The sequence below is a fragment of the Carcharodon carcharias genome, chromosome 30, assembly GCF_017639515.1.
Source record: "Carcharodon carcharias isolate sCarCar2 chromosome 30, sCarCar2.pri, whole genome shotgun sequence".
In the NCBI taxonomy this organism is placed as follows: Eukaryota; Metazoa; Chordata; class Chondrichthyes; order Lamniformes; family Lamnidae; genus Carcharodon; species Carcharodon carcharias.
The window spans coordinates 16,943,013-16,968,760 of NC_054496.1; the positions used below are offsets into that span (position 1 = coordinate 16,943,013).

The 25,748-nt window shown below is 42.0% G+C and overlaps 1 protein-coding gene across 2 annotated transcripts in view; it reads right to left on the reverse strand.

The window, feature by feature from the left end:
• carm1 (coactivator-associated arginine methyltransferase 1) overlaps positions 1 to 25,748 on the reverse strand; it is a 66,066-nt gene that overhangs the window by 14,107 nt on the left and 26,211 nt on the right. For both annotated transcript variants that reach the window (XM_041177049.1, XM_041177047.1), the window contains exons 6-12: positions 25,016 to 25,193; positions 9,325 to 9,415; positions 6,801 to 6,882; positions 6,131 to 6,216; positions 4,252 to 4,341; positions 2,802 to 2,939; positions 1,510 to 1,599 (exon numbers count right to left, since the gene is read on the reverse strand). In XM_041177049.1, the coding sequence (XP_041032983.1) occupies positions 1,510 to 1,599; positions 2,802 to 2,939; positions 4,252 to 4,341; positions 6,131 to 6,216; positions 6,801 to 6,882; positions 9,325 to 9,415; positions 25,016 to 25,193 (755 nt within the window). The remainder of the gene's footprint in view (positions 1 to 1,509; positions 1,600 to 2,801; positions 2,940 to 4,251; positions 4,342 to 6,130; positions 6,217 to 6,800; positions 6,883 to 9,324; positions 9,416 to 25,015; positions 25,194 to 25,748) is intronic.

The window sequence follows — 25,748 nt, forward strand, 5'->3', positions numbered from 1 at the left end:
ACATTGGACCAAATCCACTGTTTCCATTTTCTTTTAATAATTGAAGAATACTACAGCAGACCCACTGAGGGTGGAGGCCGTGTTGGCTGTTTCTTGGGGCATTGATTCCCCCATTGGTACACGACTGGCAAAGGGGTCCACTCCTTGGGGGTCGACCAGCCTTTCTTGTGTCACATTCTCAGTCAAGGAAGCCTTCACCTCTTTACTAGATTTCCCTGCTTTCCTCCTCCTCTGTTATTCTGTCTTACAACTTACACCTCTTCTGACACCATCTTTTGTTCTGATACTGTCACAAGGTTATGCCCTTTTCATTTTTTGAAAATATGATTTTTCAACTTTAAACTGACTGGAAATTTTGCAATTTAAACTGAGACAGAACAAACTGGTTAAAAATGCAAGGCCACATTCCAAGGTGAAGATGAGAGAAAAAAACAAATCACCCTTGGAGAAGTGCAAAGACAGAAACATTTCCTAAAACCCAGAAACCCAGCGAAACTTGTAACTGTCTATAAGGAAGAGACATTAAAAAGGCCAAGTACTGGATATTGAAACAATGGCTGCCACAGGCAGACCCAAAACCTCTTGGAATTACACAATGGGTGACATGTTTCAAGGCAAGGTTGCCCGGCCAACAGAAAGAGATTACAGGTGACACAGGTGATGTCAAGAAAGTTTTCAGCACAGGGAACAGGCCAAAGGCTGCTCTCTCTTTTGGAATAAAAGTGTGTCGCTTGGTTCGAGAAACCAACTCCACCAGAAACCTACCAGCAAACCAAGATCTCATAATTGCAACATCTTCTACACCTGAATACATCCAAGAAACTAGCTCGTCCAAATCAGCCGCAGCGTTTAAAATCTACACCTTAAGGACAATCAACAGACACTTAACCTTATTTTCTTTCACCTTGTTTAATTGGCTCTAACGCCCTTTATTTCCGGTGCGTGTGCTAGTATGCGCGAGAGCGTCCGAATGGGTCGATGTCATGTTTTTATTACTTTTCTCTGATTTAGTGGTTAATAAATTTGCTCTCTGACTAAAGAAAATCTTATTTGATGGGCTCCTTATTGCTCACAACTTAAACAGTTAAATACTTTATGATTTGGAAAAGGCATATCCTAGTGAAAAAAATGCTTAAACCTTTGTTGTGACCAACTGAGGAGGCTGAATAGAGGGGAGCCAATTCAGCTGATCTCACCGGGTCGTAACACTACTCATCTCATTTTGCCTTGGACCATCATTTTTTACATCGAATCAATCTTGTCCTAGACCCCACCACAGATCTCTCCCCTTTGTTTATTCCCTGCTCTCTCTCCCCGGTAGTTGCTTAAAAGCTGATCTCCTTCTAATTCTGATGAAAGGCCATCAGTCAGAGAGGTCAATCCGTGCTTCTTTTTCAGAAAGACAGGTGGAAAGAGAAAGAAGAGCAGCTAAAAACGAGGGTAAGAGTGAATACTTCTGTGACGTCAGTTTGTATGATGATGAAAGCAGCATCAGGCAGCTTCACTTACCTGAAAAAGGGGTTCTTCAGGTCAAGCACATTACTAGATTTTGAACCCGTCTGATCCACCTGGGCTAGAATACTAATGTCATAACTTTGCCTACAGAAAAAAAAAGAGGGGAAAGCAAAGGTTCCATCACGCTCACAAGCTAAAAACAATTCGATTATAAGACTGATGAACAACAGTAGTTTCACATCCTGGGCAGCAGTAGAATCCGGATTTAGTCATTTCACTTCATTCTGTTTCTATCTCGGTCACAAGCCCAGGAAACTAAACATCAATAAATGCTACAACTAAACACACGCAGGTTAGAAAAAGAGATTGCTTGCCTTATCTAACATAATCCTCCCCAGGACAGTTCCAATACTTTCCTGGCTGGCCTTCCATGATGCACCTGCTGTAAAATGGAGCTCATCCAAAATTTTTCTGCCCATTTCTTAACTTACACCAAATCCCATTCACCCTCTACCTTTGTTGGCTCACCTACATTGGTCCCTGGTCAGACAGCACCTTTATTTAAAATTTCACATTCTTGCTTTCAAATTCTTCCATGGCTTCATCCTTTCCTAACCAAAGTCTCCTCCAGCCCTACAACCTCGGAGATCTCTATGTTCCACCCATTCTAGCCTCTTGCACATCCTCAACTTTAATTGTTCGACCATTAAAACTGTGCTTTCTGCTGCCTAAGACCCAAGTTCAAATTCCCTGCTGAAACCTTTCACCTCCCTACTTAGGAGCAAAGGAAACATAAGGCTTATAGAGGAGTAGGCCATTCAGCCCTTCGAGCCTTTGAATTGCCATTCAATAAGATTATGGCTGATCTGGTTGTGGTCTCAACTCCACTTTGCTGTCTGCCCTTCATAATCCTTGTCTCCCCTGTCTATCAAAAATCTGTCTAACTCTAGCCCATAGGGAAGAGTATTCCACATACTAACAACTCTTTGAGAAAAAGAAATTCTCATCTGTCTTAAATGGTAGATCTCCTGTTCTTAGTCTCTCCAAGTGAAAACATCCTGCTGGTATCTACCCTATCAAATGCCCTCAGGATCTTATATGTTTCAATAAAATCACCTCTCATTCTTCTAAACTTCAATGGGCATAATACAAAGTGCCTTTGGATGCTTTACTAAGTTAATGGCACTAAATAAATGCAAGTTGTTGTTCTCAAATTATTTTAAAGCATTTAAAGATCAACTTTTAAAATAAACACCATTGCAATAATGAATTTTATTTTATGTAATTAAACATTTCCAGATTTAATTTATTTGTGTTTTTTTTTAATTCACACATACCAAACTCACCTTTTATTGGCATTTAGCACAGCAGTCCCTGAGAGCGTATCACCTGCCTTAGTGAAAAGTGGCGACTGAAGCAAACAGCGAACTTGGTACCAATGAGTCAGAGGCTCTGTTGGAGCAGTCGAGAGCCAAACTGTCATTCTGAAAGAGGGAATGAGGTCAGCACATGCCATCAGAACAAAACAGAATTAGTATAGGACACAAAACTTGTTCATGGTCAGGAGAACTTACATTTGAGCTACTACCCTTTGTTCATCTATTCATTTCCTTCAAACTATTGTAGCAATGCAGGTTGCATGACAAAGATACAGTGTGGATTAAGCAAATCCTGTGTACAATTTGTCTTCTACTCCACAACTTCCTGATCCAAGGAAAAGCCCCAAATTAACTCCTCTGACTTCTCATGATAGTTGGGTCTCTAAACATTGAACTACAATTTCATCAAGATTGGTAGGTTTTTGATAAGCAAGGGAATTAAGGCTAATGGCTTTGAGGGAGGTAGTGGTAGTGTCACTGGAATAGTAATTCAGAGACACAGGGTCATGCTCTGGGGACAAAGGTTCAAATCCCACCACAGGAACTAGTGGAATTTAAATTCAGTTAATTAAAAAAAATCTAGAATTGAAAGCTGGTCTCAGTGATGGTGACCATGAAACTAATGCACCAGTTAATTTCTTTTTGACAGTAATGTCCTTTAGGGGAAGAAATCTGCCATCCTTACCTGGTCTGACCTATATGACTCCAGACCCACAGAAATATGGTTGACTCTTGACTGCCCCTCTGCAATGGCCTAGCAAGCCACTCAGTTCAAGGGCAATTAAGGATGGGCTACAAATGCTGGCCTTGGCAGCAAGGCTCACATCCCATGAAAGGATAAAAAAAATCAAGGCAGCAAGATATAGATCAGTTCCGAAGAAGAGTCATATTGGATTTGAAACATTAACTCTGTTTCTCTCTCCACAGACGCTACCAGACCTGCTGTGTTTTTCCACCACTATCTGTTTTTATTTCAAGATTTCCAGCATCTGCAGTATTTGGCTGATCTGTAATAAAAGCAATTACCTAATGAATGGTAGAACAGGCTCAAGGAGCCAAATGACTTACTCCTGTTCCATGACTCAAACTTGGTCCGCTGATTTCCACAAAAGGCATGTCTGTGGTCGTGGCAACATACACTTTATAACAATTTGTAGAATGGTTAAAAGCACAGGAGGCGGCCACTCGGCCCGTCTGCAAGAGCAATTCAAATGCCACTCCTCCACCTTTTCTTACATGTTTGTTTTCTTTTCTCTTAAAGACTGGTATGGTCTCTGCCTCGGCTATTGCCTGTGATAAAACTCTAAAAACTCTCTGGGTGAGAATGTTATTTGAGTAGTGTTGCACCTAGTGGTGCTTTAATCCAGTAACAACTGAATTAACAGCAATTTACGCAACTTTGAACTTAAATACTCACTGGGAACCAATGAAGGCCACATCAAACCAGAATGCCAAACCATGGACTAACCCTGAATGCAACATATGGAACTTGAACGGAATTTCTATCCTGTAATAAGAAAGAAGTGATGAAGACACTTGGGAGGAAAAAAGTCAAATTGACGTTAATATTTTTAAAAACTTGTCGTTCACAGTTTAGGCAGCGTGCACAAGGACACCCTGCTTCCTGCATCTCACACACACACAAAAAATACCTCAATGCTGTTACAAAACAGGAGAAAAGTTAGCAAACAAAGTCTGTTCTACAAAGGTAGCTCTAGAGATCAGTTTCATTCTAGCCTTGAAGATGCGAATAACATAGTGCAAGGGTTAGCTTAAAAACCCAGTATAGTCTAACCCAATACTGACTAAACCTTTCCTCCCACTTTCACCCTTCACTTAGGCCTAGCTGCTCTTGGCAATGGAACTGCTGCAGGAGAGACTGCAGGTAGTTGCACTGCAACTGCCTAAAACTCCAATGATTAGACATTAACACCTTGCAAACATGTGGTAATTAAGATGTGATATTTAATTTTTTAAAAATTGCTGCAGACTGTATAAATGGTTTTCAGAAGCATCTATTCTGAAGAGTGCAGCTGTCTGCAAGATCTACATGCACATTGTAAAAATGGCACATTAAGTGATCAGTAGTATAAGACAAGGTACCTCAGCAACAGCAAGGTCCAAGCATTCTTTCACTTGTGCAATAGTGCACAACTGGCTGGACTTTCACAAGGAGGAAGAATTAATGCCATAATCAATCACAATATTCCTTCATCTTGTAAATGATTACAACATATCTGTTATTGCAATCACCATCATGCTAAACAGCATGTAGCAGATCAGCTGTCAGTGGTCACAAAGTGACAAAAACATTTCTTAAAAGCCACCTCATTAACATGTCATATAAATTAAAAACAAAAAAATACACCCTGGACCAACTGCATGGCTTATCTGGGGTTCAGGCTCTTTGCTTAGTGTTTTTGATGTAAGTATAGCCTCAATGATCACTGCCTGTGGTCACTCCCAGATACCCATCATTCTCCATTTGACACTGTGAAAGAGCCATCAGCTCCACAACCGGTGAAGCATTTCACAGTGAAAACGCTTTAAAAAAATGGAGTTGAGAGACTTGGGACTGCAGAGCACCTGCCCGATACTGGAGGGGAGTGTGACCAGCATCACCATGTGCTACACTAACCAAGCTTTGGATGCGGTGTGGATCTAGGCAGAAGTAGATCAGTGCAGACCTACTGTAATTTCACGAAAATCTCACCCCTCCACATTTTTTGTCAAAGAGGACAGAAAAAAGGCCACAGTATGCTGTGTGCACCCCTTGGCTCAATGTCACTCACCCAAGTTTGCTATACAAACTCACTGGTTTAAAAAAAAACAATTAATAACTTGTACATTGTCACAAATGCCTGTTTACACACACAGATACAAGATTCAGCCATCTCCATTCTCACATCAACTTACCAGTGACTGCAGGGTAATCGAACTGGTCAGGCCTTCTGCAAACAAAAGTCGCCCACATAACCCTCACTGCATCTATCATTTTGTTTTAAGATATACCTTCTGGGTTATTTTCGTGAAATTACAGTACTTCCGCCCTTGTAATAACATTAATGGATTGGCTGTTGAAATAACCAGGAAATTTAGCAGTCCTGCAAGCAAATCCTGATCTTAGCCAATTGATTCCAGCCCCAATAAATACAGGAGTTGTGTGGCGATTCTGTGTGACTGGTGCTCCATCAGCCCTGTTCATTGTGACTCCAGCCCCAGACACAGGAGTTGTGAGACGATTCTCTGGGACTTGTATTCCATCAGCACTGTGCACTCTGAGTTCGACATCTTACCGGTGCAAATCATTCTCTTCGGCTTCTAGAAAGTTCACTGTGTACTTCACCGACTTGGCCATTAGAATCCGGATATCAAATGTGTCCTTAAAAACAAACAGTAAAGTAGTCAGTAACCCTCGTGAAGGCAAGGCTGCACTAACACAAGGGACACAAGCCATTACACTGGGACTGCCACCATGCAATCTTGGGCCAAAATGTGTTTAACTTACCTCACATTTGAGTTGCAGGCTTTCACAAAACTGGAAACTTCCCCTAGCATAGATTTAAAAAAACTATATACACAGATATCCTCCACAACCCAATTTTGCTCATGCTGGGGATGAGTCAAATGGCCATTCATAATAGCTCGGCCTAGACTGCACAATGTTGGCACAATATTTTACCACAACAGCAATGTAGTCAAGTACAATCCTGTCTACACCCAACATCCATATGCTTATTTTAGAGCTCTGGTCACTAAATAACAACCATGTAGATATTCCCTTTCCAGCCCCACAAGCCCAAAGCCAGTTGGACTAACCCAGCTTTTTGCCAGTCACAGATAACAACTTGAGGCTTAAAAATCAATCCTGGTGACCTCTTCTGACAACAGTGGGCAGTCCATTTATGGGGCATGATTAAATATATTTTAAATGAGCACAATTAGTAATGCTTACAACACACTCACCACAATAGGCTGTTTGAAGTATTCGTCCACTGCTGCACCCCGCAGGGCTGATAAATCCACACCATGGAAAGATGGCTGATACCTGGCATCAAACGTAAGATATGCTGGTGAGTCGAAACAAAAACAGAACTGGATTCACATTTAAAGTTATAATGAAATAAAATCTCATCAAATTTCAGATTCAAATTGGAGCTAGTAACACAGTACAAAAATAGCAAGCGTATGAATCAGCAAAGCTCCCAAGCAACAATTTTTTGTTACAGCTCTAACCCAAAAGTTAACAGTGCCAGAATTATTTATACAAATGCTCGGAGATTAAGCCAGCCATGAAAATATGCATGTGATGCATATTGCATGTAAGATTTCCCACAAGAGATCTAGGTCTCAGGGTCAGAAAAGACGAAGAACTTTCCCACATTCAGGGAGAACTGTGCAGAGAAAATCCCCCATAAACACTCAGAAAACTAAGTACCAGTCATGGTTCTCACTATATCTTGCTTTGTTCTGGGGGTGCTCTCAGAAATATTCCAACTCACTGTGCAATGGAACGAAAGGATGTGGGACTGCCCTTGAATAACATATACCAACTGAATAGGGGCCAGCGACTTTCCTACTGGAACAGGAAAATCACACTACCGTCAAAAAAGGGCTGTTACACTGCTTCCTAAAAGGATAGTTTCTATACTTTTACTAGGTGGCAGGAATCCCAGCTTTAGTGCAAAAGCAGTCAAGTGTATCCCTAGAGATCCAAACATTCATTTCAGGTTGCTGGGGACAGTGGGTGGCCGAAAGAGGGAGTTGGGGGGAAAATAAAAAACAAGCAGCTGTGTTGTAAATGGCCCCAGACCGAAATAGTAGTAGAGTGAAACCTACAAATTACAGATCCTTAGGGAGTGCCATCAGCTGTCCTTTCATTGTAGGTTCTGTAACAATTCCAAGAATAGAGTTTCCATAGTGGCAGAAAAACCTTTCTATAACTTGGATAGAACCATGTGTGCATTTGATTCCAGATAGAATGATCTCTCTCTGGCAACTGGATGCTAGGAAAAGAAACTCACCATGCCACAAAATTACTTTCTTTCACAAAACCTGCTGTAACCTCATGCTGACCTGTGTATCCCATGTTTTCAGTTGTAAAAGGGCTTGGCGCATTGTAGGCTATGTTTTGGAATTTGCAAACGTCCATGGTTTCAGAGTGAATCTTGTGTCACTCAATAATTTCTCAACTCAACTATTTTTAGCTGGTGTACATCTAAACAGGTTTCATCATGCTAATGAGTTTCAACAGATATTGAAGTAGTTAGATCCTGCAGGCAGCAAGACCTGGGCAATATTCCGACTTGGACTGATAAGTGGCAAATAATATTTGTGCTATACAAATGCCAGGCAATGACCATCTCCAACAAGAGCATATCTAACCATTTTCTCTTGACATTCAATGGCACTGTCACTGCTGAACCTCTCAACATCAATATTCTAGGGGTTAACACTGACCAGGAATTTAACTGAATAAGCCATACAAATACCACGGCTGCAAGAGCAGGTCAGGATCTTGGAATTCTGACTTTCCAGAGCCTTTCTACCACCAACAAAGCACAAATCAGGAGTGTGATAAAATATTCTCCACTTGTGTGGATGAGTGCAGCTCCCATAATGCTCAACATTCAGATCAAAGCAGCCCACCTGATGGCACCCCAACTATCAGCTTAAACATTCACTCCCCCCAACACCAACGATAAGCGACAGCAACGTGTACCTTCTACAAGATGCACTGCTGCACCTCACCAAACCTCCTTAGACTGCCACTTCCAAACCTGTGAACTCTACCATCTAGAAAGACAAGGGTAGCAGACACATGGGAACACCACCATCTGCAAGTTCCCCTCCAAGCCACTCACCACCCTGACTTGGAAATATATCGCCGTTCCTTCACTGTTGCTGAGTCAAAATCCTGAACTCCCTCCCTAATAGTACCTACACCACATGGACTGCAACGGTTCAAGAAGACGGCTTACCAACACCTTTTCAAGATTAGTGACACTCACATCTCATGCGTGGATAAAATTAGAAAAAAAATGGTACAGGCACTCTTCCAGAGTAGTGTAAAGAACTTAAAAAGGAAGCTTTTAAAATACATGATACACTTAGATGTCATTGAGGTTCAACAGAATTCTAATATAGTGGGACATTTAAAAGGTATGGACACTATATCCTGAAACACTCAGAAGATGAGTAACAGAAAGAGTCAAAAGCACAAGTATTAGTGCTAGAAAAGGAGCTCCTAAATCTTGCAGCAGGATGAACACATATTTCACTATGCATAAAAACAGCTCTGGGTATAAAACACTAAATATTTTAGAAGCTACTTATTTTAACACATTTTACTGCCAATATAAAACATGTGCCTTGTGCACAGCTTTCAGTTAACGATTACTATGGAGGGGAACAGGCTGTTCAGTCTCATAACTGCCCTCCCCCTCCAATGCACCCAACCCTCCCCACTACAGCAGAACAACAATCATACCAGAAGTTTGCTTTTGTAAACTGCTCCATGTAAAGCTGCTCATCTGTAAAGGGCGCGAGGTGAACATCACCGAGGGTTGGAAACAGATTACCTAGAATGAAAGCAAATGTTCATTAATCATTGCAACCATATAGGTCCATGAGAAAACAAACCCAAGTAGGCCTTAATGTTTCTAGGCTAGTCTTGACAATAGAAACTCATGCCCCAAGTGAAACAAATGATCAACTTGAAAATAATTCAAACCAATACATTTTAAAAAGCAACCAATTAGCAGGGACAAAGACGATTAAATATTATTTCATAGAACAGAGGCAAGAGCCAGAACAGCATGCCTGAGAATGCTGGTTTAAACCCAGGTCTCATTCAAGGGTCTGGTCCAAATTTAGATGCATAAAAATTTACAAATATTCACATGACACACACTACATGTTCACCACAGGCACTGCTGCAATCTGGGCCAGTTGAAAATGAACTTATCCAGTGACTTTCCCAAAAGACAGAAGTACCGTTAGTTCATATTGACATCCAGTACTTGGAGCCGAAACTAGATCAGAGAGCAATGTTTAATATTGTCTAGGAATCATCTCCACTCCTCCTTTTGTCAAAGTCAATAAGAAGTATTAAGAAAGAGGACACACCATATCACTGCATTTTTCTTCTAAAAGCAGACTCCCTAATCAAAGTAGCAAGAGCGCCACACAAAGGACAAGACTTTAGAGAGCTAATTCACCAGGTGAATTCTTAACCGAATACTTCACATGACACTCCAAAAGGCCACGTATGGCCCCGTTTCCTCTGATCCTGTGGCCCTCAGGAAATTCCGGGCCTGAAGTTGTCAGCATGTGGAGACTGTGGTATATTAAATTCATTATACACATGGAGATACTTTATTAGGAGACAAGGACGAGACTGGATTGCTAACTACTCTCTGAGATAAGGGAGCATATTTATGTTCTCAGGCCGTATAGAATGTGACAGATTCAATTTCTCGGACTGTGCAGACAGGGAGGTGGGGGAATCCATTCTGCAATCAAAAATCAGCAATCTAATGCAATGCTGTTACGATAAATAATTCCAAATAAAACAGTACATCCTTGAAATTAATCTCTGGAGAGGTGAGTCTGCAGGGATCAAAACAGCAACATGGCTTTGATATATTACTGCCCTTCATCTTGGAGCCTGCACTTTAATCATGTTGTCTGGCCAGATTAAAGACTAGACTGTGCATTTAAAGGAATCATTAAAGGCACATTTTACTGTTCTGTACATCTGGAGAATGGGAACAAAAAAAGAGCCAGCTCACAGCTTCAATTACACGACTTGTCAGCCAGCAAAGGAGTTATCAATAGCACTCGGCAAAATCTCTGACTTAGATTCACTCCACTACTCACTTGCCAGCAAAGATGTTCAAAAAAAAAACAACCACCCCCAACCCCCCTAACCCCCACTAGCACTAACCCTGACTGAAAATGCTTCCAGGTGACTGGCTCACACTCCACGTTTGAACAAACTGCATTGTTCAGAAAGGGTCCAGCAAATCAAAAAATTGAAGTCTAGGATTTTTTTTTTTTTTTGCTTCAGCCCACTTGATGGCTCCTCTTCAAAGGTTCAAATGCTCCATACATGCATTTACATAACACCTGCGTGTAGACATCACTTATAAACAACATACTGCCAAATACACAAGAGTAACAAAATCACATTAGGAAACATCTCAACTAAGGCTTGAATGTAAGGAAGGCCAGATTTCCATTTTATCACACCATAGATGATCAAATCACTACAAAAAATAAACTCGACTTTCCAGCAATCTTTAACAAGTTTAGAGCACAAAACGCTGCATAAAATGAAAGTTTGAGTCACTTTGCTACCTTCCATTATAATTTTTTTTAAAAAGCATAAGGGAGAATTTTCTCCCTGTCGGGCAGGCTGGTTGGGAGCGGGCATGGAGCTGATCACTGCCTGCGATCAGCTGTGTGCCATTTTACATGGGCGGGCCAATTTCGGGCATGCACGCGAAAGTGCGCAGAAATCTCCGAGGCAGCTCCATGCCTCAGGGAGATTAAGTTCAGCGTCAAAGATGGTAAAAATAAAATTATTCAGACATGTCCCCTCATGAGCTGGGACATGTTTATGAATTTTCATTAAAATTTTATTCAACTCATAAACCCTTCATGAAACCCCATCCCGCCCGTGGATGAGGTTTCATGAGAAATGTGAAAGCCGCCTGGGCTCTTCGCTTGCCCGCCAACCTTAAGGTTGGACGGGAAGCCCTGACAATTGCTTTAATTAGTTCCTTAATGGCCTCAACAGGCCTTTGACAGTTTGGCGGGCACACAGCTGACTCCGGTGCGCGCCCACCGAATGGAAGATCAGAATGACACGTGGTGACATTGGAACACACGTCCAACGTTGCCGAGCGTCATTTTATGCGCCGACGTGCGAGGCCCGCCCCCACACGCTGAACAGAAGATTATGCCCTTAAGTTAATCACCAATTTCATTAAAAGGTTACATATGCGCCTCTACTCTGTTCTACAAGGAAGGACCGGAAATGATTAAAATAGATTTTAACAGCACTGTTCTATTTGAACTGGACCTGTAAACAGTGGGTTATATCAGAATACTATTCAAGTGTTATTTGATATCAAACTCTTCTAATGAAAGGCTTTAACTATCTTACAGCTGTAATCCCTCCTAAATCCTTAGCCAGATAAGATATAACAACAGAAAATGCCGGAAACACTCAGCAGGTCTGACAACATTTGTGGAAAGAAAAACAGAGTTAATGTTTCAAATCGAATATCACTCTTCTTCAGAACTGAAGGGAGATAGAAATATGATGGGTTTTATGCCACTGGGGGGTGCGGGGGGCAGGGAAGGTCTGGGATAGGATAGAGGGCGGGAGAGATTCAATGACAAAGATGTCATGGAACAATAGGCAAAGGGGGTGGTAAAAGTTATAGTAAAGAAACAAAGCATTTGTCCAGAGCGAGCGTGAATGGCAGAATAATGATCTCTGTCCGAAACAAAAATCTGAAAAACAAGATTCAGACTGGCACATGGGGAAAGAAAAACAGAATCAAAACAGGGACTGAGTTCATGGTCTGAAATCTTTGAACTCAAATGTCAAGTCCAGAAGGCTATAAAGTGACTGATCGGAAGATGAGACATTGTTGCTTGAGCTTACGTTCACAAGATATTCTCATTTCTCAAAGTGATGATAAAATGGATGGGAACCACTAACCAATAATGCTGGATCTCCTCCCCACCACAGGAGGTCACCTTACAAAAGCATTAGCTGCCATTTCTTGCATGGTGAATTACATGAATGGGCACACACCCAGTCCCAAAAGCAAAATCAATTTCCTTCCATTTGAGCCACATGAGCACTGGTCTCTTCCTCTGTCAACCTTTGGCAGTACTAATTTTAAAAGCAGCATTCCTGGCTCCTTTCATAGGATTTTTCTAAAAGAACACCATCAACAACAGGGTGAACTACACATGACACTGGGAAGGGAAATATAGATAAATCAGCAGAGCAAGTCTTACAAATATCACTGAATGTCTAGTATGTGATTTCATTAAAACTAGGTGCTCCTCTCTAACAACAGTGTATTGATGACTCATGAGGGAAGTTTTGTTACCCAGCAAATCAAAGAAATACAAAAATCTACCACACCGCCAACACTCTCAAACCTGCAGTAAAATTAGAATCTGCTCTGGATCCTGAATTATGGTAGATGATTGGAGGCAGAATGAAATGCATAGTTTTGCTGTTTACTCATTAAATCCATTAGACACAGGAGTAGAACAGGTAATCCATCTGTCTAGACTTTTGCTGTTATAAACTGAAATAATTCTGAATTATAGTGACATAGTTGTCTGAAATGATGCCAATGCCCACCAAGTGAAGTAACACCACCACATATTAGTGGGTCCCAATTCTCTCTCCTTGGACACTATTTTTCTGCATCGTTAGTGGTTTGGCTAAGGCAGGTTTTGGCTTCATTCTCTCATCTCCAAACTATTTGTTGAGCTTTTCTCTTCAATTCTTCAGATGACCTAGATCCATCCTTCCCTCCCTCCCTCTTTGCCTTTTTCCCCTTCATCCTCCTCTGAGTCCATCATACACCTCGCTCCATATCAAACTCCTATTTAGTCAGGCGTTTGTTTAGTTCATATCTTCTTCCTTCTATCAAAAGCAACTTTTCCTGTTGTGAACCTAGCTTTCAGCACTCTGGCACACCTACCACCTTCAATTATTATACCTCCTAGACATTTAAATTGTCTCACCTAATCCAACTGTTTCTCATTTATTTAAATGCCCAATCACCCACATTCAAAGAAATCTTCATAACTGGTCTTGCCTACTTAATCATCATACCATGATCCATGACTGCAGTATTCAGGCTACCAGCCAACTGTAGTGGTACTCACTACCAAGGCTTGGTCATCAGCGAACCTGATTCCTTTCACTACCTCATTACAGGTTTCACTTATCATTGCACATGTTGACCACCACAGATGAGCAGCATCCTTGTCTCACTGCTCTTCCAACCTCTCTTATCCTGATTCCTCATATGCTGCCTTACCACTTGCAGCTTGGCCTATATACAAAATTATCAGGTGTCTATTTTATCAATCCACCTCAATATTCTTTAGCATCTCCATTTATTTGACCCAATTCACATTATCTGTGGGGTTTTAAAACCTACAAGGCAAATGGACATATCCTGATCAGGCTCTATACTTCTCACTGCATAGGACCTATTATCCCTGTTGCCTCTCCTATTTGGCATGTTCTGCAAAACCAAAAACTGATCTTTGCCAAGAAATAACTCCAGTTTTTGTTCTTAGCCATTTTTTGGTAATCTCAGCATGTTCTCAGAGGCATGGGTGTTGGGTGGGAGGTGGGCGGCAAGCAGTGTAGGGAAACAAATCCATGGTATGAAATTTGTCTCATTTGCTAGCATTTAGCTTTCCCCCTCCAGAGGCATGGTGACTTTTCATGAATGATCTGACCATTTCCCTTTAAAGCACATGGGTTTGCACAAATTAGCAGGTTGGTTTGCTGCTTCCTTCCTTCCCTAAAATCTAGTCAACATTTGTGGTGTTTCCAGTCTGGAGTTCACTTATTGGAACTCGCACTTCACACTTAAGGACATCAGGGCTCTCACAATCAACTTTCACCTCCTCTTCCTTCCCTATTTGAAGGCCAACTCACTTTTTCTCTTTGTCAACAAGTTCATGTCATCTTTTCCTTGCTTCAACTAAGTCAGCTAATAGTTACCCATCTCTATTATTGATTGCGTTAACTCTCATCATTTGACTATTTAAATCAGTCACTCTGGCACAAACATATGTAACCCTTAATGCTTAATAAGAAATGCTCCACACACTCACACACAGAACATAAACCCCATGGATAAAAGCACACAGCTGAACAAGAGCTAAACATCATAAAATCAGAGTAACAAGTCATAAGCCAGCACCTACGTTAGGGGAAAGGCTTTAGATTTACGGACTGAAGAAAAAGTCAAGTTGCATTTTAGTTAAACTTGACTGCAGGTTCGTTCAGGACCAAAAATTGACTGCGTTTGTAAAAGCAGTCAGATGCACCAACAGCTACCTTCTATATTAAACAGGGTTCCTATGGTCATTTATGAGGCTAGAGGACATTATTGCAGTACTGAATATGACTCTCTCTTCATTCACTGGCTCATTGCTTTTTTTATATCCTTCCAGACAGACAGGCCTTTAATATCTTTTCATGCCCCTATGGAGTCCTATGTAATTTTCAAGAATGACTTTTTTTATCCTTTTGTAGGATGTGGCTGTTGCTGATAAGTTCAGCATTTGTTGCCCATCCCTAATTGTCCTGGAGGTGGGGGTGAGCTGCTCTCAAGCTGCCACAATCCATCCAGAGTGGGTATTCCACAGTGCTATTAGGATGTTCCAAGATTGTGATCCAGTGACAGTGAAGGAAGGATGATATAGTTCCAAGTCAGGATGGTATACGACTTGGATGGGAATTTGCAGGTGGTGGTGTTATCATGCATATGCTGCTCTTGTTCTTCTTGGTGGGAGAGGTCGCAGGTTTGGAAGGTACAGTTGAAGAAACCTTGGTGCATCTTTAAGCTGATATGTACAGCCTCCACTATGTGTTGGTAGTGGAGGGGTGTTGAGCAAGTGGACTGCTTTGTCCTGGATGATATTGACTCTCTTGAATGCTGCTGGAGCTGCACACATTCAGACAAGTGGAGAGTATTCCACCATTTGTAGATGGTGGACAGGCTTTGGAGAATCAGTAGGAGAGTTACTGGCCTCAGAACTCCCAGTCTGAGCTGTAGTATTCATATGGTTAGACCAGTTCAGTTTCTGGTTAGTGGTAGCTCCCAGGATGTTGATCGTGGGTGATTCAGTGATGGCAATGCCACTGAATGTCAAGGGGAGATGGTTAGATTCTGTCAAATTGGAGATGATCACAGGAGATGCCTAGCACTTGTGTGGCATAAATATTAGCAAAAGCTTGAACACTGTCCAGATCTTGCTGCATATGGACACAGACTGCTTCAGTATGAAGAGTTGTGAATAGTGAATATTATGCAATCATCAGTGAACATCCTCACTTCTGACCTTATTTTGGAGGAAAGGTCATTGATGAAACAGCTGAAGATGGTTGGGCCTAGGACACTACTCTGAGGAACTCCTTCAGTGATGTCCCAGGACCGAGATGATTGGCATCCAACAACCAGAACCATCCTCCTTGTGCTAGGTATGACTGCAACCAGTTCTCCCCCAGCCCCCAACATCAAACCAATTCTCATTGATTTCAATTTTGCCAGGGCTCATTAATGTCAAATTAGATCATACGCTGCCTTGATATCATGACGACACTTTCCATCACTTTGCTGATGATTGAGAGGAGGCTGATGTTGTGCTAAGGCTGGATTTGTCTTGCTTTTTGTGGTTAGGACATACCCAGGCAATTTTCCAAATAATCGAGTAGCCATACAACATGTTTGATCTGATGCCATGAGACTTCAAGAAATCTGGAGTCAAAGTTGAGGACTCCCAGGGAAACTCCCTCCTGACTGTATACCACTATCCTGCCACATCTGATGGGACATGACATACCCAGGGATAGTGGCGCCTGGGACATTAGTCATACTCCCAACACATGGCCAGTCAGCTACTGATTTACCAGGATGTTGCCTGGGCTGGAGAGTTTTAGTTATGAGGAGAGATTGGATAGACAGGGGTTATTTTCCCTAGAGCAGAGGAGGTTGAGAGGGAAAATGATTGAGGTGTATAAAATTATGATGGGCATAGATAGGGTAGACAGGTAGGAACTTTTCCCCTTGGTGGAGGGATCAATAACCAGGGGGTTTGGATTTAAGGTAAGGGGCAGGAGGTTTAGAGGAGATGTGAGGAAGAATTTTTTCACCCAGAGGTTGGTGGGAATCAGGAACTCACTGCCTGAAAGGATGGTAGAGGCAGAAACCCTCAGAACATTTAAGAAGTATTTCGATGCACACTTGCGATGCCATGGCATACAAGGCTATGGGCCTGGTGCTGGAAAATGGGATTAGAATAGTTAGGTATTTGTTTGACCGGTGCAGACTCGATGGGCCGAATGGCCTTTTTCTGTGCTGTAGACCTCTATGACTAGTCTGTGGGACAGCTCTCCCACAAATGATGGGTATTTTCATGGCAATAGCTTTCAACTTCACATTTTTATTCACCAATTTATCAATTAATTAATTGAATTCGATCAGCTGCCTCCAGGGATTTAGTCTGGGCTTCTGGATTACTTGTCCAGTGACGTTACCACTGGAGCCACTGCTTCCCTTAGAGTGCAGGAAGAACAGTATTATTTTTATAAAAGTCTCTCCTGGTGTATTCCTTTAAGCACCAATTAGTATTTATAAGAAATACATCAGTGAAAACCAGCCTTGACCGACACTATACACTATCCACAAATACTATTTGAGGATCAGAAACAAGGAACTATCATAGGCACAGATTTTAGCCAATCAATTATTAATAGTCACACTTGGATAATTGAAACTTCTTTCTCAGCTGATTCCACACAAAACAATTCACCTACCAACAGGAGCGCCATCATCGAGGCCATTTGCTTGTTATGTCCATGCCTGCTCTCTTCAAAAGCAATTCACCCAGTCCCACTCCCTTAACCTATCCCAGTAGCCTTATAAATTTCTCTTCCGATAATTATCCAATTCCCTTTTGAAAGCCACTATCGAATCCACCTCCACTATACACTCAAGCAGTGCATTTCAGATCCTAGCCACGTTCCATATTTTTTTTCTTATCTCAGCATTGGTTCTTTTCCAATCACCTCCCATTGGCACCCTCTGGTTCCCAATTCTTCCAATGGGAACAATTTCTCCCTATCCACACTGTCTAGTCCCCTTGTGATTTCGAACACCTCTATCAAATCTCCTCTTAACCTCTTCTCTAAAGAGAACAGCCCCAGATTCTCCAATCTATCCATGTTACTGAAATCCCTCTTGTAAATCTTTTCTACACCAACTCTAAGCCTTCACATTCTTCCTAAAACATGTTTCCCAGAATTGGACACAACCACTCAACTGAGGTTAAATCAGTGCTTTATAACCCTTATAATGTTTTGCCATGTTACCATCACTGAATCCCCCACTATCAACATCGTGGTGGGGTTACCATTGACCAGAAACTGAACTGGACTAGCCATATAAATAGTGTGGCTACAAGAGCAAGTCAGAGGCTAGGAATTCTGTAGCAAGTGATTCACCTCTTGAAACCCAAAGCTTGTCCACTATCTACAAGGCACAAGTCAGGAGTGTGATGGAATATTCTCCACTTGCCTGGATGAGTGCAGCTCTAACAAAACTCAAGAAGCTTAACACCATTCAAGACAAAGCAGCCCACTTGAATGGCATCCCATCCACAAACATTCATTCCCTCCATCACCTATGCACAGTGTGTACCATCTACAAGATGCACTGCAAGGACTCACCAAAGCTCCTTAGATCTTCTAAACTCATGATCATTACCATCTAGAAGGACAAGGGCAGCAGTCACATGGGGACACCACCATCTGCAAGTTCCCCTCCAAGCCACAGACCATCCTGACTTGGAAATACATCACTGATTTTTCACTGTCGCTGGGTTAGTAATCTGGAACTCCCTTCCTAACAGCACTGCGGGTGTACCTACACCACACGAACTGCAGTGGTTCAAGAAGACAGCTCACCACCACCTTCAAGGGCAATTAGTGATGGGCAATAAATGCTGGCCTAGCCAGTGACACCCACATCCCGTGAATGAATAATAAAAAAAAATTACTACAGACCATCACACAATTTATAATTGATTTAACTTATTTTTCCAAAGTATTATGATGACTGGCCCTGACCGTCTCTATCGTCACCTTCCACTCACTAAGTTTTTCAAATTTTGAATTATCTCCTATTTCAGAAAAGGCAAAGTCAATCCACAATTTGAGGCCCATCCACTAGATGTAAACTTTCCAAGCAATTTTGAATCGCATTTACAGAAGCCACACAGCAGTGGAGATAAGGGTGCAGTTTGACCAAGAACAATTCACCACACAAAAAGGAGAACAGGTGAGTGTCACTGTCAATTTAAAGCAGAGTTGCAAACACATGGCAGCAACAGCAGTCCACCCAGAGGTACAGCTAGGGAGAAAGCACTCCAGGCATTCATGTGAAAAATTAAAATGTGAAACAGTAAAAACTATTTGTAGCTATCCACCCAAGACCAAATTTATGAACCTAGGTTTAAAGAAATAATCTGACTGCAGAATAGTCCTTGTTTTTTAATTTATTAGCATATTCAGCGACTGAAAACCCTGTGAACATGTTTATATAAATGTGAAGAAGTCCTGTGATCAAATATTGTCAGACCTTTAAAATTTATTTATGAAGTTGGACCTATGGAGCGTAGAGAGCTCTTATTTTAATGTTTAACACTGCAACTGTTAGAATGTGAAACACTTCTCAAATGATCCCAGCTACAGAAAGAACAGCTGGATCAGGAATCCAATGGGTTGTCCACTCAGGCAGACATTAAAAGAGACAGGGTGGATGAGCCAGGGAATTTATTTTGTGTATGGGGGGGGGGAGCTGGGGAAGATGTGGTGGGGGGAAAGGAGGAGGAGAGAGAAAAAGAACGTGGGCATATTGCAATGTTTTTATGATCAAATGTCCTTAGACAGCAAAACAAGTATCAATACAGCACTGGGAGCAAGTCACCATCCTGATCTCTTAACTGGAGGAAACTTTATGCCATCTCTTCAGGATTGTGGAGGAGAAGTGTTATAAGGCTGTTTGGTGTCTCACTAAGAGGTCTGGAGGCTCGGATGCTTGAACATATGTAGTTATGGGTTACCAACAAACAGTTTATGTATCCAAGGTACTGCCATGCATGGGTACTGGCTCCTTCCAGACTACTATACACATCATACCATGTGACACTCTACATCATACCATGGATGGTACTGTTCTCCAGATCCACATTAGCCCCTGTTCTTCCAAACACCCTTATACTACACTTCCCCCAAGTCCTTATCAATTACATTTACAATACAATTTTTACTTTACTTGTTACCCCTTCTCCCTACACCACCCCACCATCTCCAAGTCTCTGACTTTATACATTCAGACAGTCTAGCGGCTTGACAACTTTTCCAGATCTCATTCTGTCACATTTGGAGGAATGGTAATATCAGTTGCTTTGGGTTGACTTTTTCGATTTGGCAATGAAGTTGCAGTACTCCGTTTCCCGCACTTGGCTGTCTCCATTTGATTCTCTTCTGGTGCTTCTTCTAGTTGTTTCACTTAATCGACTACCCGTCTGTTTTGTTCAGACTCCATGGGTTTGTCCTGTTCACCCTGTTCATTCCTACAGTGGGCTCATGATTTTGTTTTTCTGTGGGGTCCGTTATGTTCTTCTTGGAAGTTGACATTTCCATAAAATTCCACTTGTTTCACAACTTCAGCCAAATATTTGTTTACTCTCTTAACCAATCCTTTTTCAAGGTTATGAATCTTTTCATTCAGCTCAACAACTACTTTGGTGAGTTCAGTGTCTTTGTTTCACAGTTATCTGTGAAACCCTTACACAAGCTTAAAATCACCTATGCATTCAATTCCTTTCGGGGTCTTTCTTCCATGGTCACTGATTGCTCCTTAAGGACTTTCCCAATTCACTCCTTGGATCCTCAATCCCTTTCCTAGAATTTCCGTTTTCTGCTTTTAAAGTCTGGATTTGATCTTCCATACTGTGCATCTCATCTTTCCTGTACTTCTTTAAGTGTTCTACCTTCTGTGAGTGACACTCCAGTGTTCTCCTCAGTTCTCGTTTTTTACTAGCAAACTTATCTTTCCTCTGTGAAAGTTGGCTGTTTGCATTGCCAGTTTTTCCTTAGTCGAGCCTAGTTTGTGTGCGCTTGCATTTTTAAATTTTACTTCTGCTAAATGTTCGTGACTCTTCATGTTCCTTTGTGAGAACTTCCACTTTCTCTTGCAACTGTTCAACTTTTTCTCGACATTCTCAGTTCTTGATTTTCATTTCAGCCATGTCATTTTTCAACAACTCAATGATTCTCAGTATATTTGAGGCATCCAGTGCTTTTATCTTCTAATCCCTTGAGCTTCAGCATCAGATTTACATTTTCCAATCTTATTTCTGTCTTTAGCTGAGCTTTGCCCTTGCCCTTAATTTTGGTATCATTGTTGGCCAGGACTGCCTTTGGCTAAGCCTTAACTTGTTTCAGTTCTGAAATTGTGCTACGCATGGCTTTGTTATCCACTCACAGCTTGGGAAGTTCTGCAGCTTTTCCTTTCAATATTTCCTCTTTTCCATTCAGCTGGTTCTTCAGCTCTCAGTCTCCCAGTATCTCTTGGCTTCCTCCTGGAATGTTGAACATTGCTGAGTCTTCTCTTGCCAACTGGTTCTTCAGTTCATTCAAAGTGACATTAAATTCATTTTGCTTTGCTTAGTAATTTTCCAGAGGAACAAACTTTGACCTAAGCAATCCTTGTAGCATGTGAAGGTCCTTCAACAGGCTTTCCTTTTCTTTGCAAAGCTCAATTGCTCCAGCTTGAGTTTTCTTTAATCCAACAGTCTCGAGTTTCTTCTGTACAAGACAGTCTTCATTCCTTCATACTGAAGTGTTACGTACTCCTTTTGCATTTGATCTTGAAGGGCAATCAGCTTTCTTCCAACTGTTTATTTTCCTGTTGGTCTCTTGCCAACTCATGCTGTGCTTCAGTGCACTGCTTTGTCACTGCTGATAGCTCCAACCCTCCTTTTGCTGAAGTAGTATTCGACATCTCTTTTAGCTCATGTTTTTCCAAGGCTATGTATTGATTCTTCAAGGAGTCTTTCAGGGTAGCGACTTCTTTAGAGTACCTTTTCTGCCTGTTGTGTCTGGCTGTACTTCTGGTTCAGTACCTTCACCTCCACTTTGATACAAACATTTTCCTGTGAAATTATTCATTTTGTTTTTGCAGGTTTTGTTTCTTTCATGTTATCTCAGAAAGCTTTTTTTCCCCATTCCTAGTCAGCTGCTTGGTCCACACAGTCACCTGCTGTTGCAATTTGGGTAATGTGTCAGCATTTTCAAAAAGCTCTCTGAAGCCTTTCAGCTACTTCTCAGCCTCTTCTTTCTTCTGCACCAAACTCTTTCGTTCACGCACTTCATTGCGCTGACATGGTCTGTGACCATCTTGCAGTTTGCTCAGGTTTAGGACAGAATCATCTCAGATCTGCACAAAGTGCGGTAGCAGGCAGGGAAAGGAAGTTGTTTTATCCGCCCATTGCAATGGCAGGTTTTTGCGCTGCATCACCCCAGTTCCACCTCATTCATCATGCAGCCACAGGAAACATGCTGTTTGCTGGTAGGGGCCCTCTGATTTGTCCGCCATGCTGTTACCTTGCCGCTTCTTCCCTCAAGGCACTATATTTAATTGCAGCCGCAAGCACACTTTTCAGCGCTTGCAACCCAGGACTGCTCCGGTGAAGACATGGCTCCAGAAGCCAAAAAGAGTGCAGCCCCCGATTCAGTGACACATCCCTGGGATGCCTTTTGGGTGCTGCCAGGGTAAGGCAACCATCTTATCACTCTAAACTCTCACACTCACAAGACAATCTCATATTCACTGGCATCTCACTCACTGCCAGGGACATCACTGCTCACTCACTCTCACACACCCTTATATCTCCAACTGGCCTCATCTCTAAGACCATAAGACACAGGAGCAGAAATTAGGCCAATCGGCCCATCGAGTCTGCTCTGCCATTCAATCATGGCTGATAGAAGCCTCCTCAGCCCTCACAATCTTGAGGCCACTTGTGCCCCCTCACACACCCTTCCCCAGTGCAGCCCTCACCCTCCAGCCTTTTCCCTTGCCCGAGGCCTCTTCTCCCCTTCCTCAAGCAAGCCCTAGCCCTGCAGTCATTGAAAAGCCACCTCTGCCTTACAGCTGGTCTGGTAGGTAGGGACTTGTCCACGAGTTCCCTAAAATTGATGTGGTGCTGCCAGAAGCAAGATAGGCGAACAAACCGTGAATTCCTGAGCAAAGTGCAGCTCTCCAGGTGAATGTTGCTTATGTACAGTTGTGAAAGACGTTGGCATACAATCACACCAACGTGCCCGGATGATCCAGCATGGGGGCGGGGGGGGGGATGATTCTGGCGAGCAAGGCTAATAATGAGATGCTAAAGTATTGAAATTAAGGTTCCCGACATGCAGCAGTGGGAAACGCAGCCCGCCGTTGATGAGTGGAGCAGACGATTGCAATATTGTCCCCTCCCCCGCCCGTGCTGCCTGACACCAATGGGGCTGGAAAATTCCAGCCATAGTCTCCCTTGGCCTGAGTTTCCTGTCTCCCTCAGCACTTTATACAGGGTGTTCTAGTTTTTTTTTAAAAAAAGCTTTGAGCTCTCCACAATTTGGAGTTTAAAATATTTGTCAAGGCTTTTAATATCTCACCAAACGTGATGGAGGATTAATCTATACTTTGTCTTAGGATCACTCCATCTGCAAATACACCAAGAATAAAAATGTACAGCTTGTATTACTTCTGATTTCTTATTTAATCCTCATGCACTTCTACAATCTAAAAACATTCTCCTCCAAGACTCCCAATTTTGGGTCTGGTTTAGCCCTTGCCTTAGCCTAAACAGGTCTGGTACTTTTAATTTACTATCCGTGGCTATTTTTTTTTAATATAACAGGCAAGTACATTTAAATTTTGGTCTTCCTCTTCAAAATGGCTCCACAGCTGCTTTTTTTCCTTCTGTGTTCTTCCAGCACTGGTCAGTTTTGGCAGACTCCCATTGCACCGACAGGCTGTTTCTTTCAAACTAATCGATTCTCCAGAAAACATCAAGGAAGTCGCTGTCCCAGGCCTGGGAATCAACTGGACGGCGATTTTTCAAAAAAACTCTGCCTGCAGTTCTTGAAAAAACATTTCCCTTCCCTTCACTCCAGCTTGGCCACCACATGTTATGGCGCTGGCTATGGGCCCCTTGCTGTAGCTTTCTTAAAGCTGTACTCTGGATATTCTGATCCTGATTGCTGCTTACTTTAAAAAGCTAATTTCAGTTTTCTTTAAAAAAAAAAATTGGATTTTGCTCACCCTTTTTGGGAGTTAACTAGACCTCTTGACTCAACGGTTCAGATTCTTCTTCTCAATTCCACATTGGACTTTTCTTTTCTGAAATTTTCTCAGCCTGCAATTTTGCTAGGTCTCTTGGCTCTGCTTCTGTGTTTAGTCAGGTCTGGTTTTTCATCTTCACGGTGCACTCTTCTGCTTTTCAGCTTAATTCCCCTTTTTTGAATTTTGCTGAACCTTTTTCTTTTTTAAAACTAGCTCTGTTCCTTGACTCTGCATTCAATTAGGTGTGGCAACGGACCTCCACGTGCCCTGGTGTAGTCTTTCACATCTCCACATCTTCAGCGGAGATTCTTTTTTAAGGCAATCTCCAACTGTGTCTTCAACTTAGATGCATTTCTCTCAGGTCAGGTTTCTGTTTCTTTAGTTTTACGTGCTTTGAGAATCTTGAGTTCCTTCTCCAGCTTCTCTGGGATTCTGGGGTCCATCCTTCACTGCCACCATGTTGTAAAATTGTTTGGTGTCTCACTAAGAGGTCTGGAGGCTTGTGTGGTTAAACATAAACTGTCTACTAGTAACCCATAACTATATACATATTCAAGGTACTGTCATGCATGGTTGCTGTTTCCATGCTGGCTCCTTCTTAACTCTACTCCACACACACAGTCTATCATGTGACTGTCTACATCATACCATGTGCAGTACTAATCTCCTATCCCACCTTAACCCTTGCTTTGATGAGCACCCTTATAATGCAAGAAGAAACAAAGTTTAGTCAAATATCCACACTGCAAATTTTGATTTGACCAACCAAATCACAAACCATAATGGGAGAAGGAACATGAACAAATTATTTTTAATTCATTACTCTATCTAGTGCGTAACTTCAGCAGGAATAGCCCTGCTATACTGAACACAGTCTTTGAAACAGACAGGGTCAAAATTAAGCCTCTGACTTATAAAAAAAAAACCCAAATGCAGGTCTACCACTCAATTTATCAACCTACTTCACCCATTCTCTACACCCAGAATTAATCTCACCGTTTGGTTTCAACCATTTCTTGGCATGTAAGTAACTCTCCAGCATTCGTTCGTTGAAGAGCATGTAGCCCATGGGTTCAGAGATAATGATATCGACCTGTTCTGGGATGTTAACCTCCTCCACCTTCCCAGGGATGATGAGGATGCGATCTGCTAGGTTGTTGCTCTTCACCAGAAGCTGCCAGAGAATAACCATAATTTTCATTAGCACCAGGCAATGTGTGGTCATTTCTATAACATGTTATTTGTTATCGCTGAGATTAGAAATAAGGGGACAGAGCAGGATTTTCTTGCTAAATTTCTCAATTCCCATCAAGCTCCATAAACTGTTTTGCAGAAAGGGATAAAAACACACCAGCACTATCTGATTTATTGTATCCTTTGCTGCAGTGACAGGTTTGAACAAGCTCATCCACAGAATTGTTACAGCGAAGGTGGCAACTTGGCCCATCGTGTCTGCACCAGCTCCCTGAATGAGCAATTCACTTAGTGCCATTGACATTTTTCTACCAACATGGTTGTGAACATTTAGGGCTTCTTCCCACGATTCTGTTGATTTTCTACATTTGGAGTGGTACCGGAAAATAAATGTATTATTTGTTACAAACAGGAGTGGGGTGGAATAAAACAGACTCAGGAGGAGGAAGAGGAAGGATAACATCGGTAGTTGTCTGAATATAGGTCAGCTCTTTCTAGAACAGACATTAAACACCAAAGCCAGCCAAACGTAACT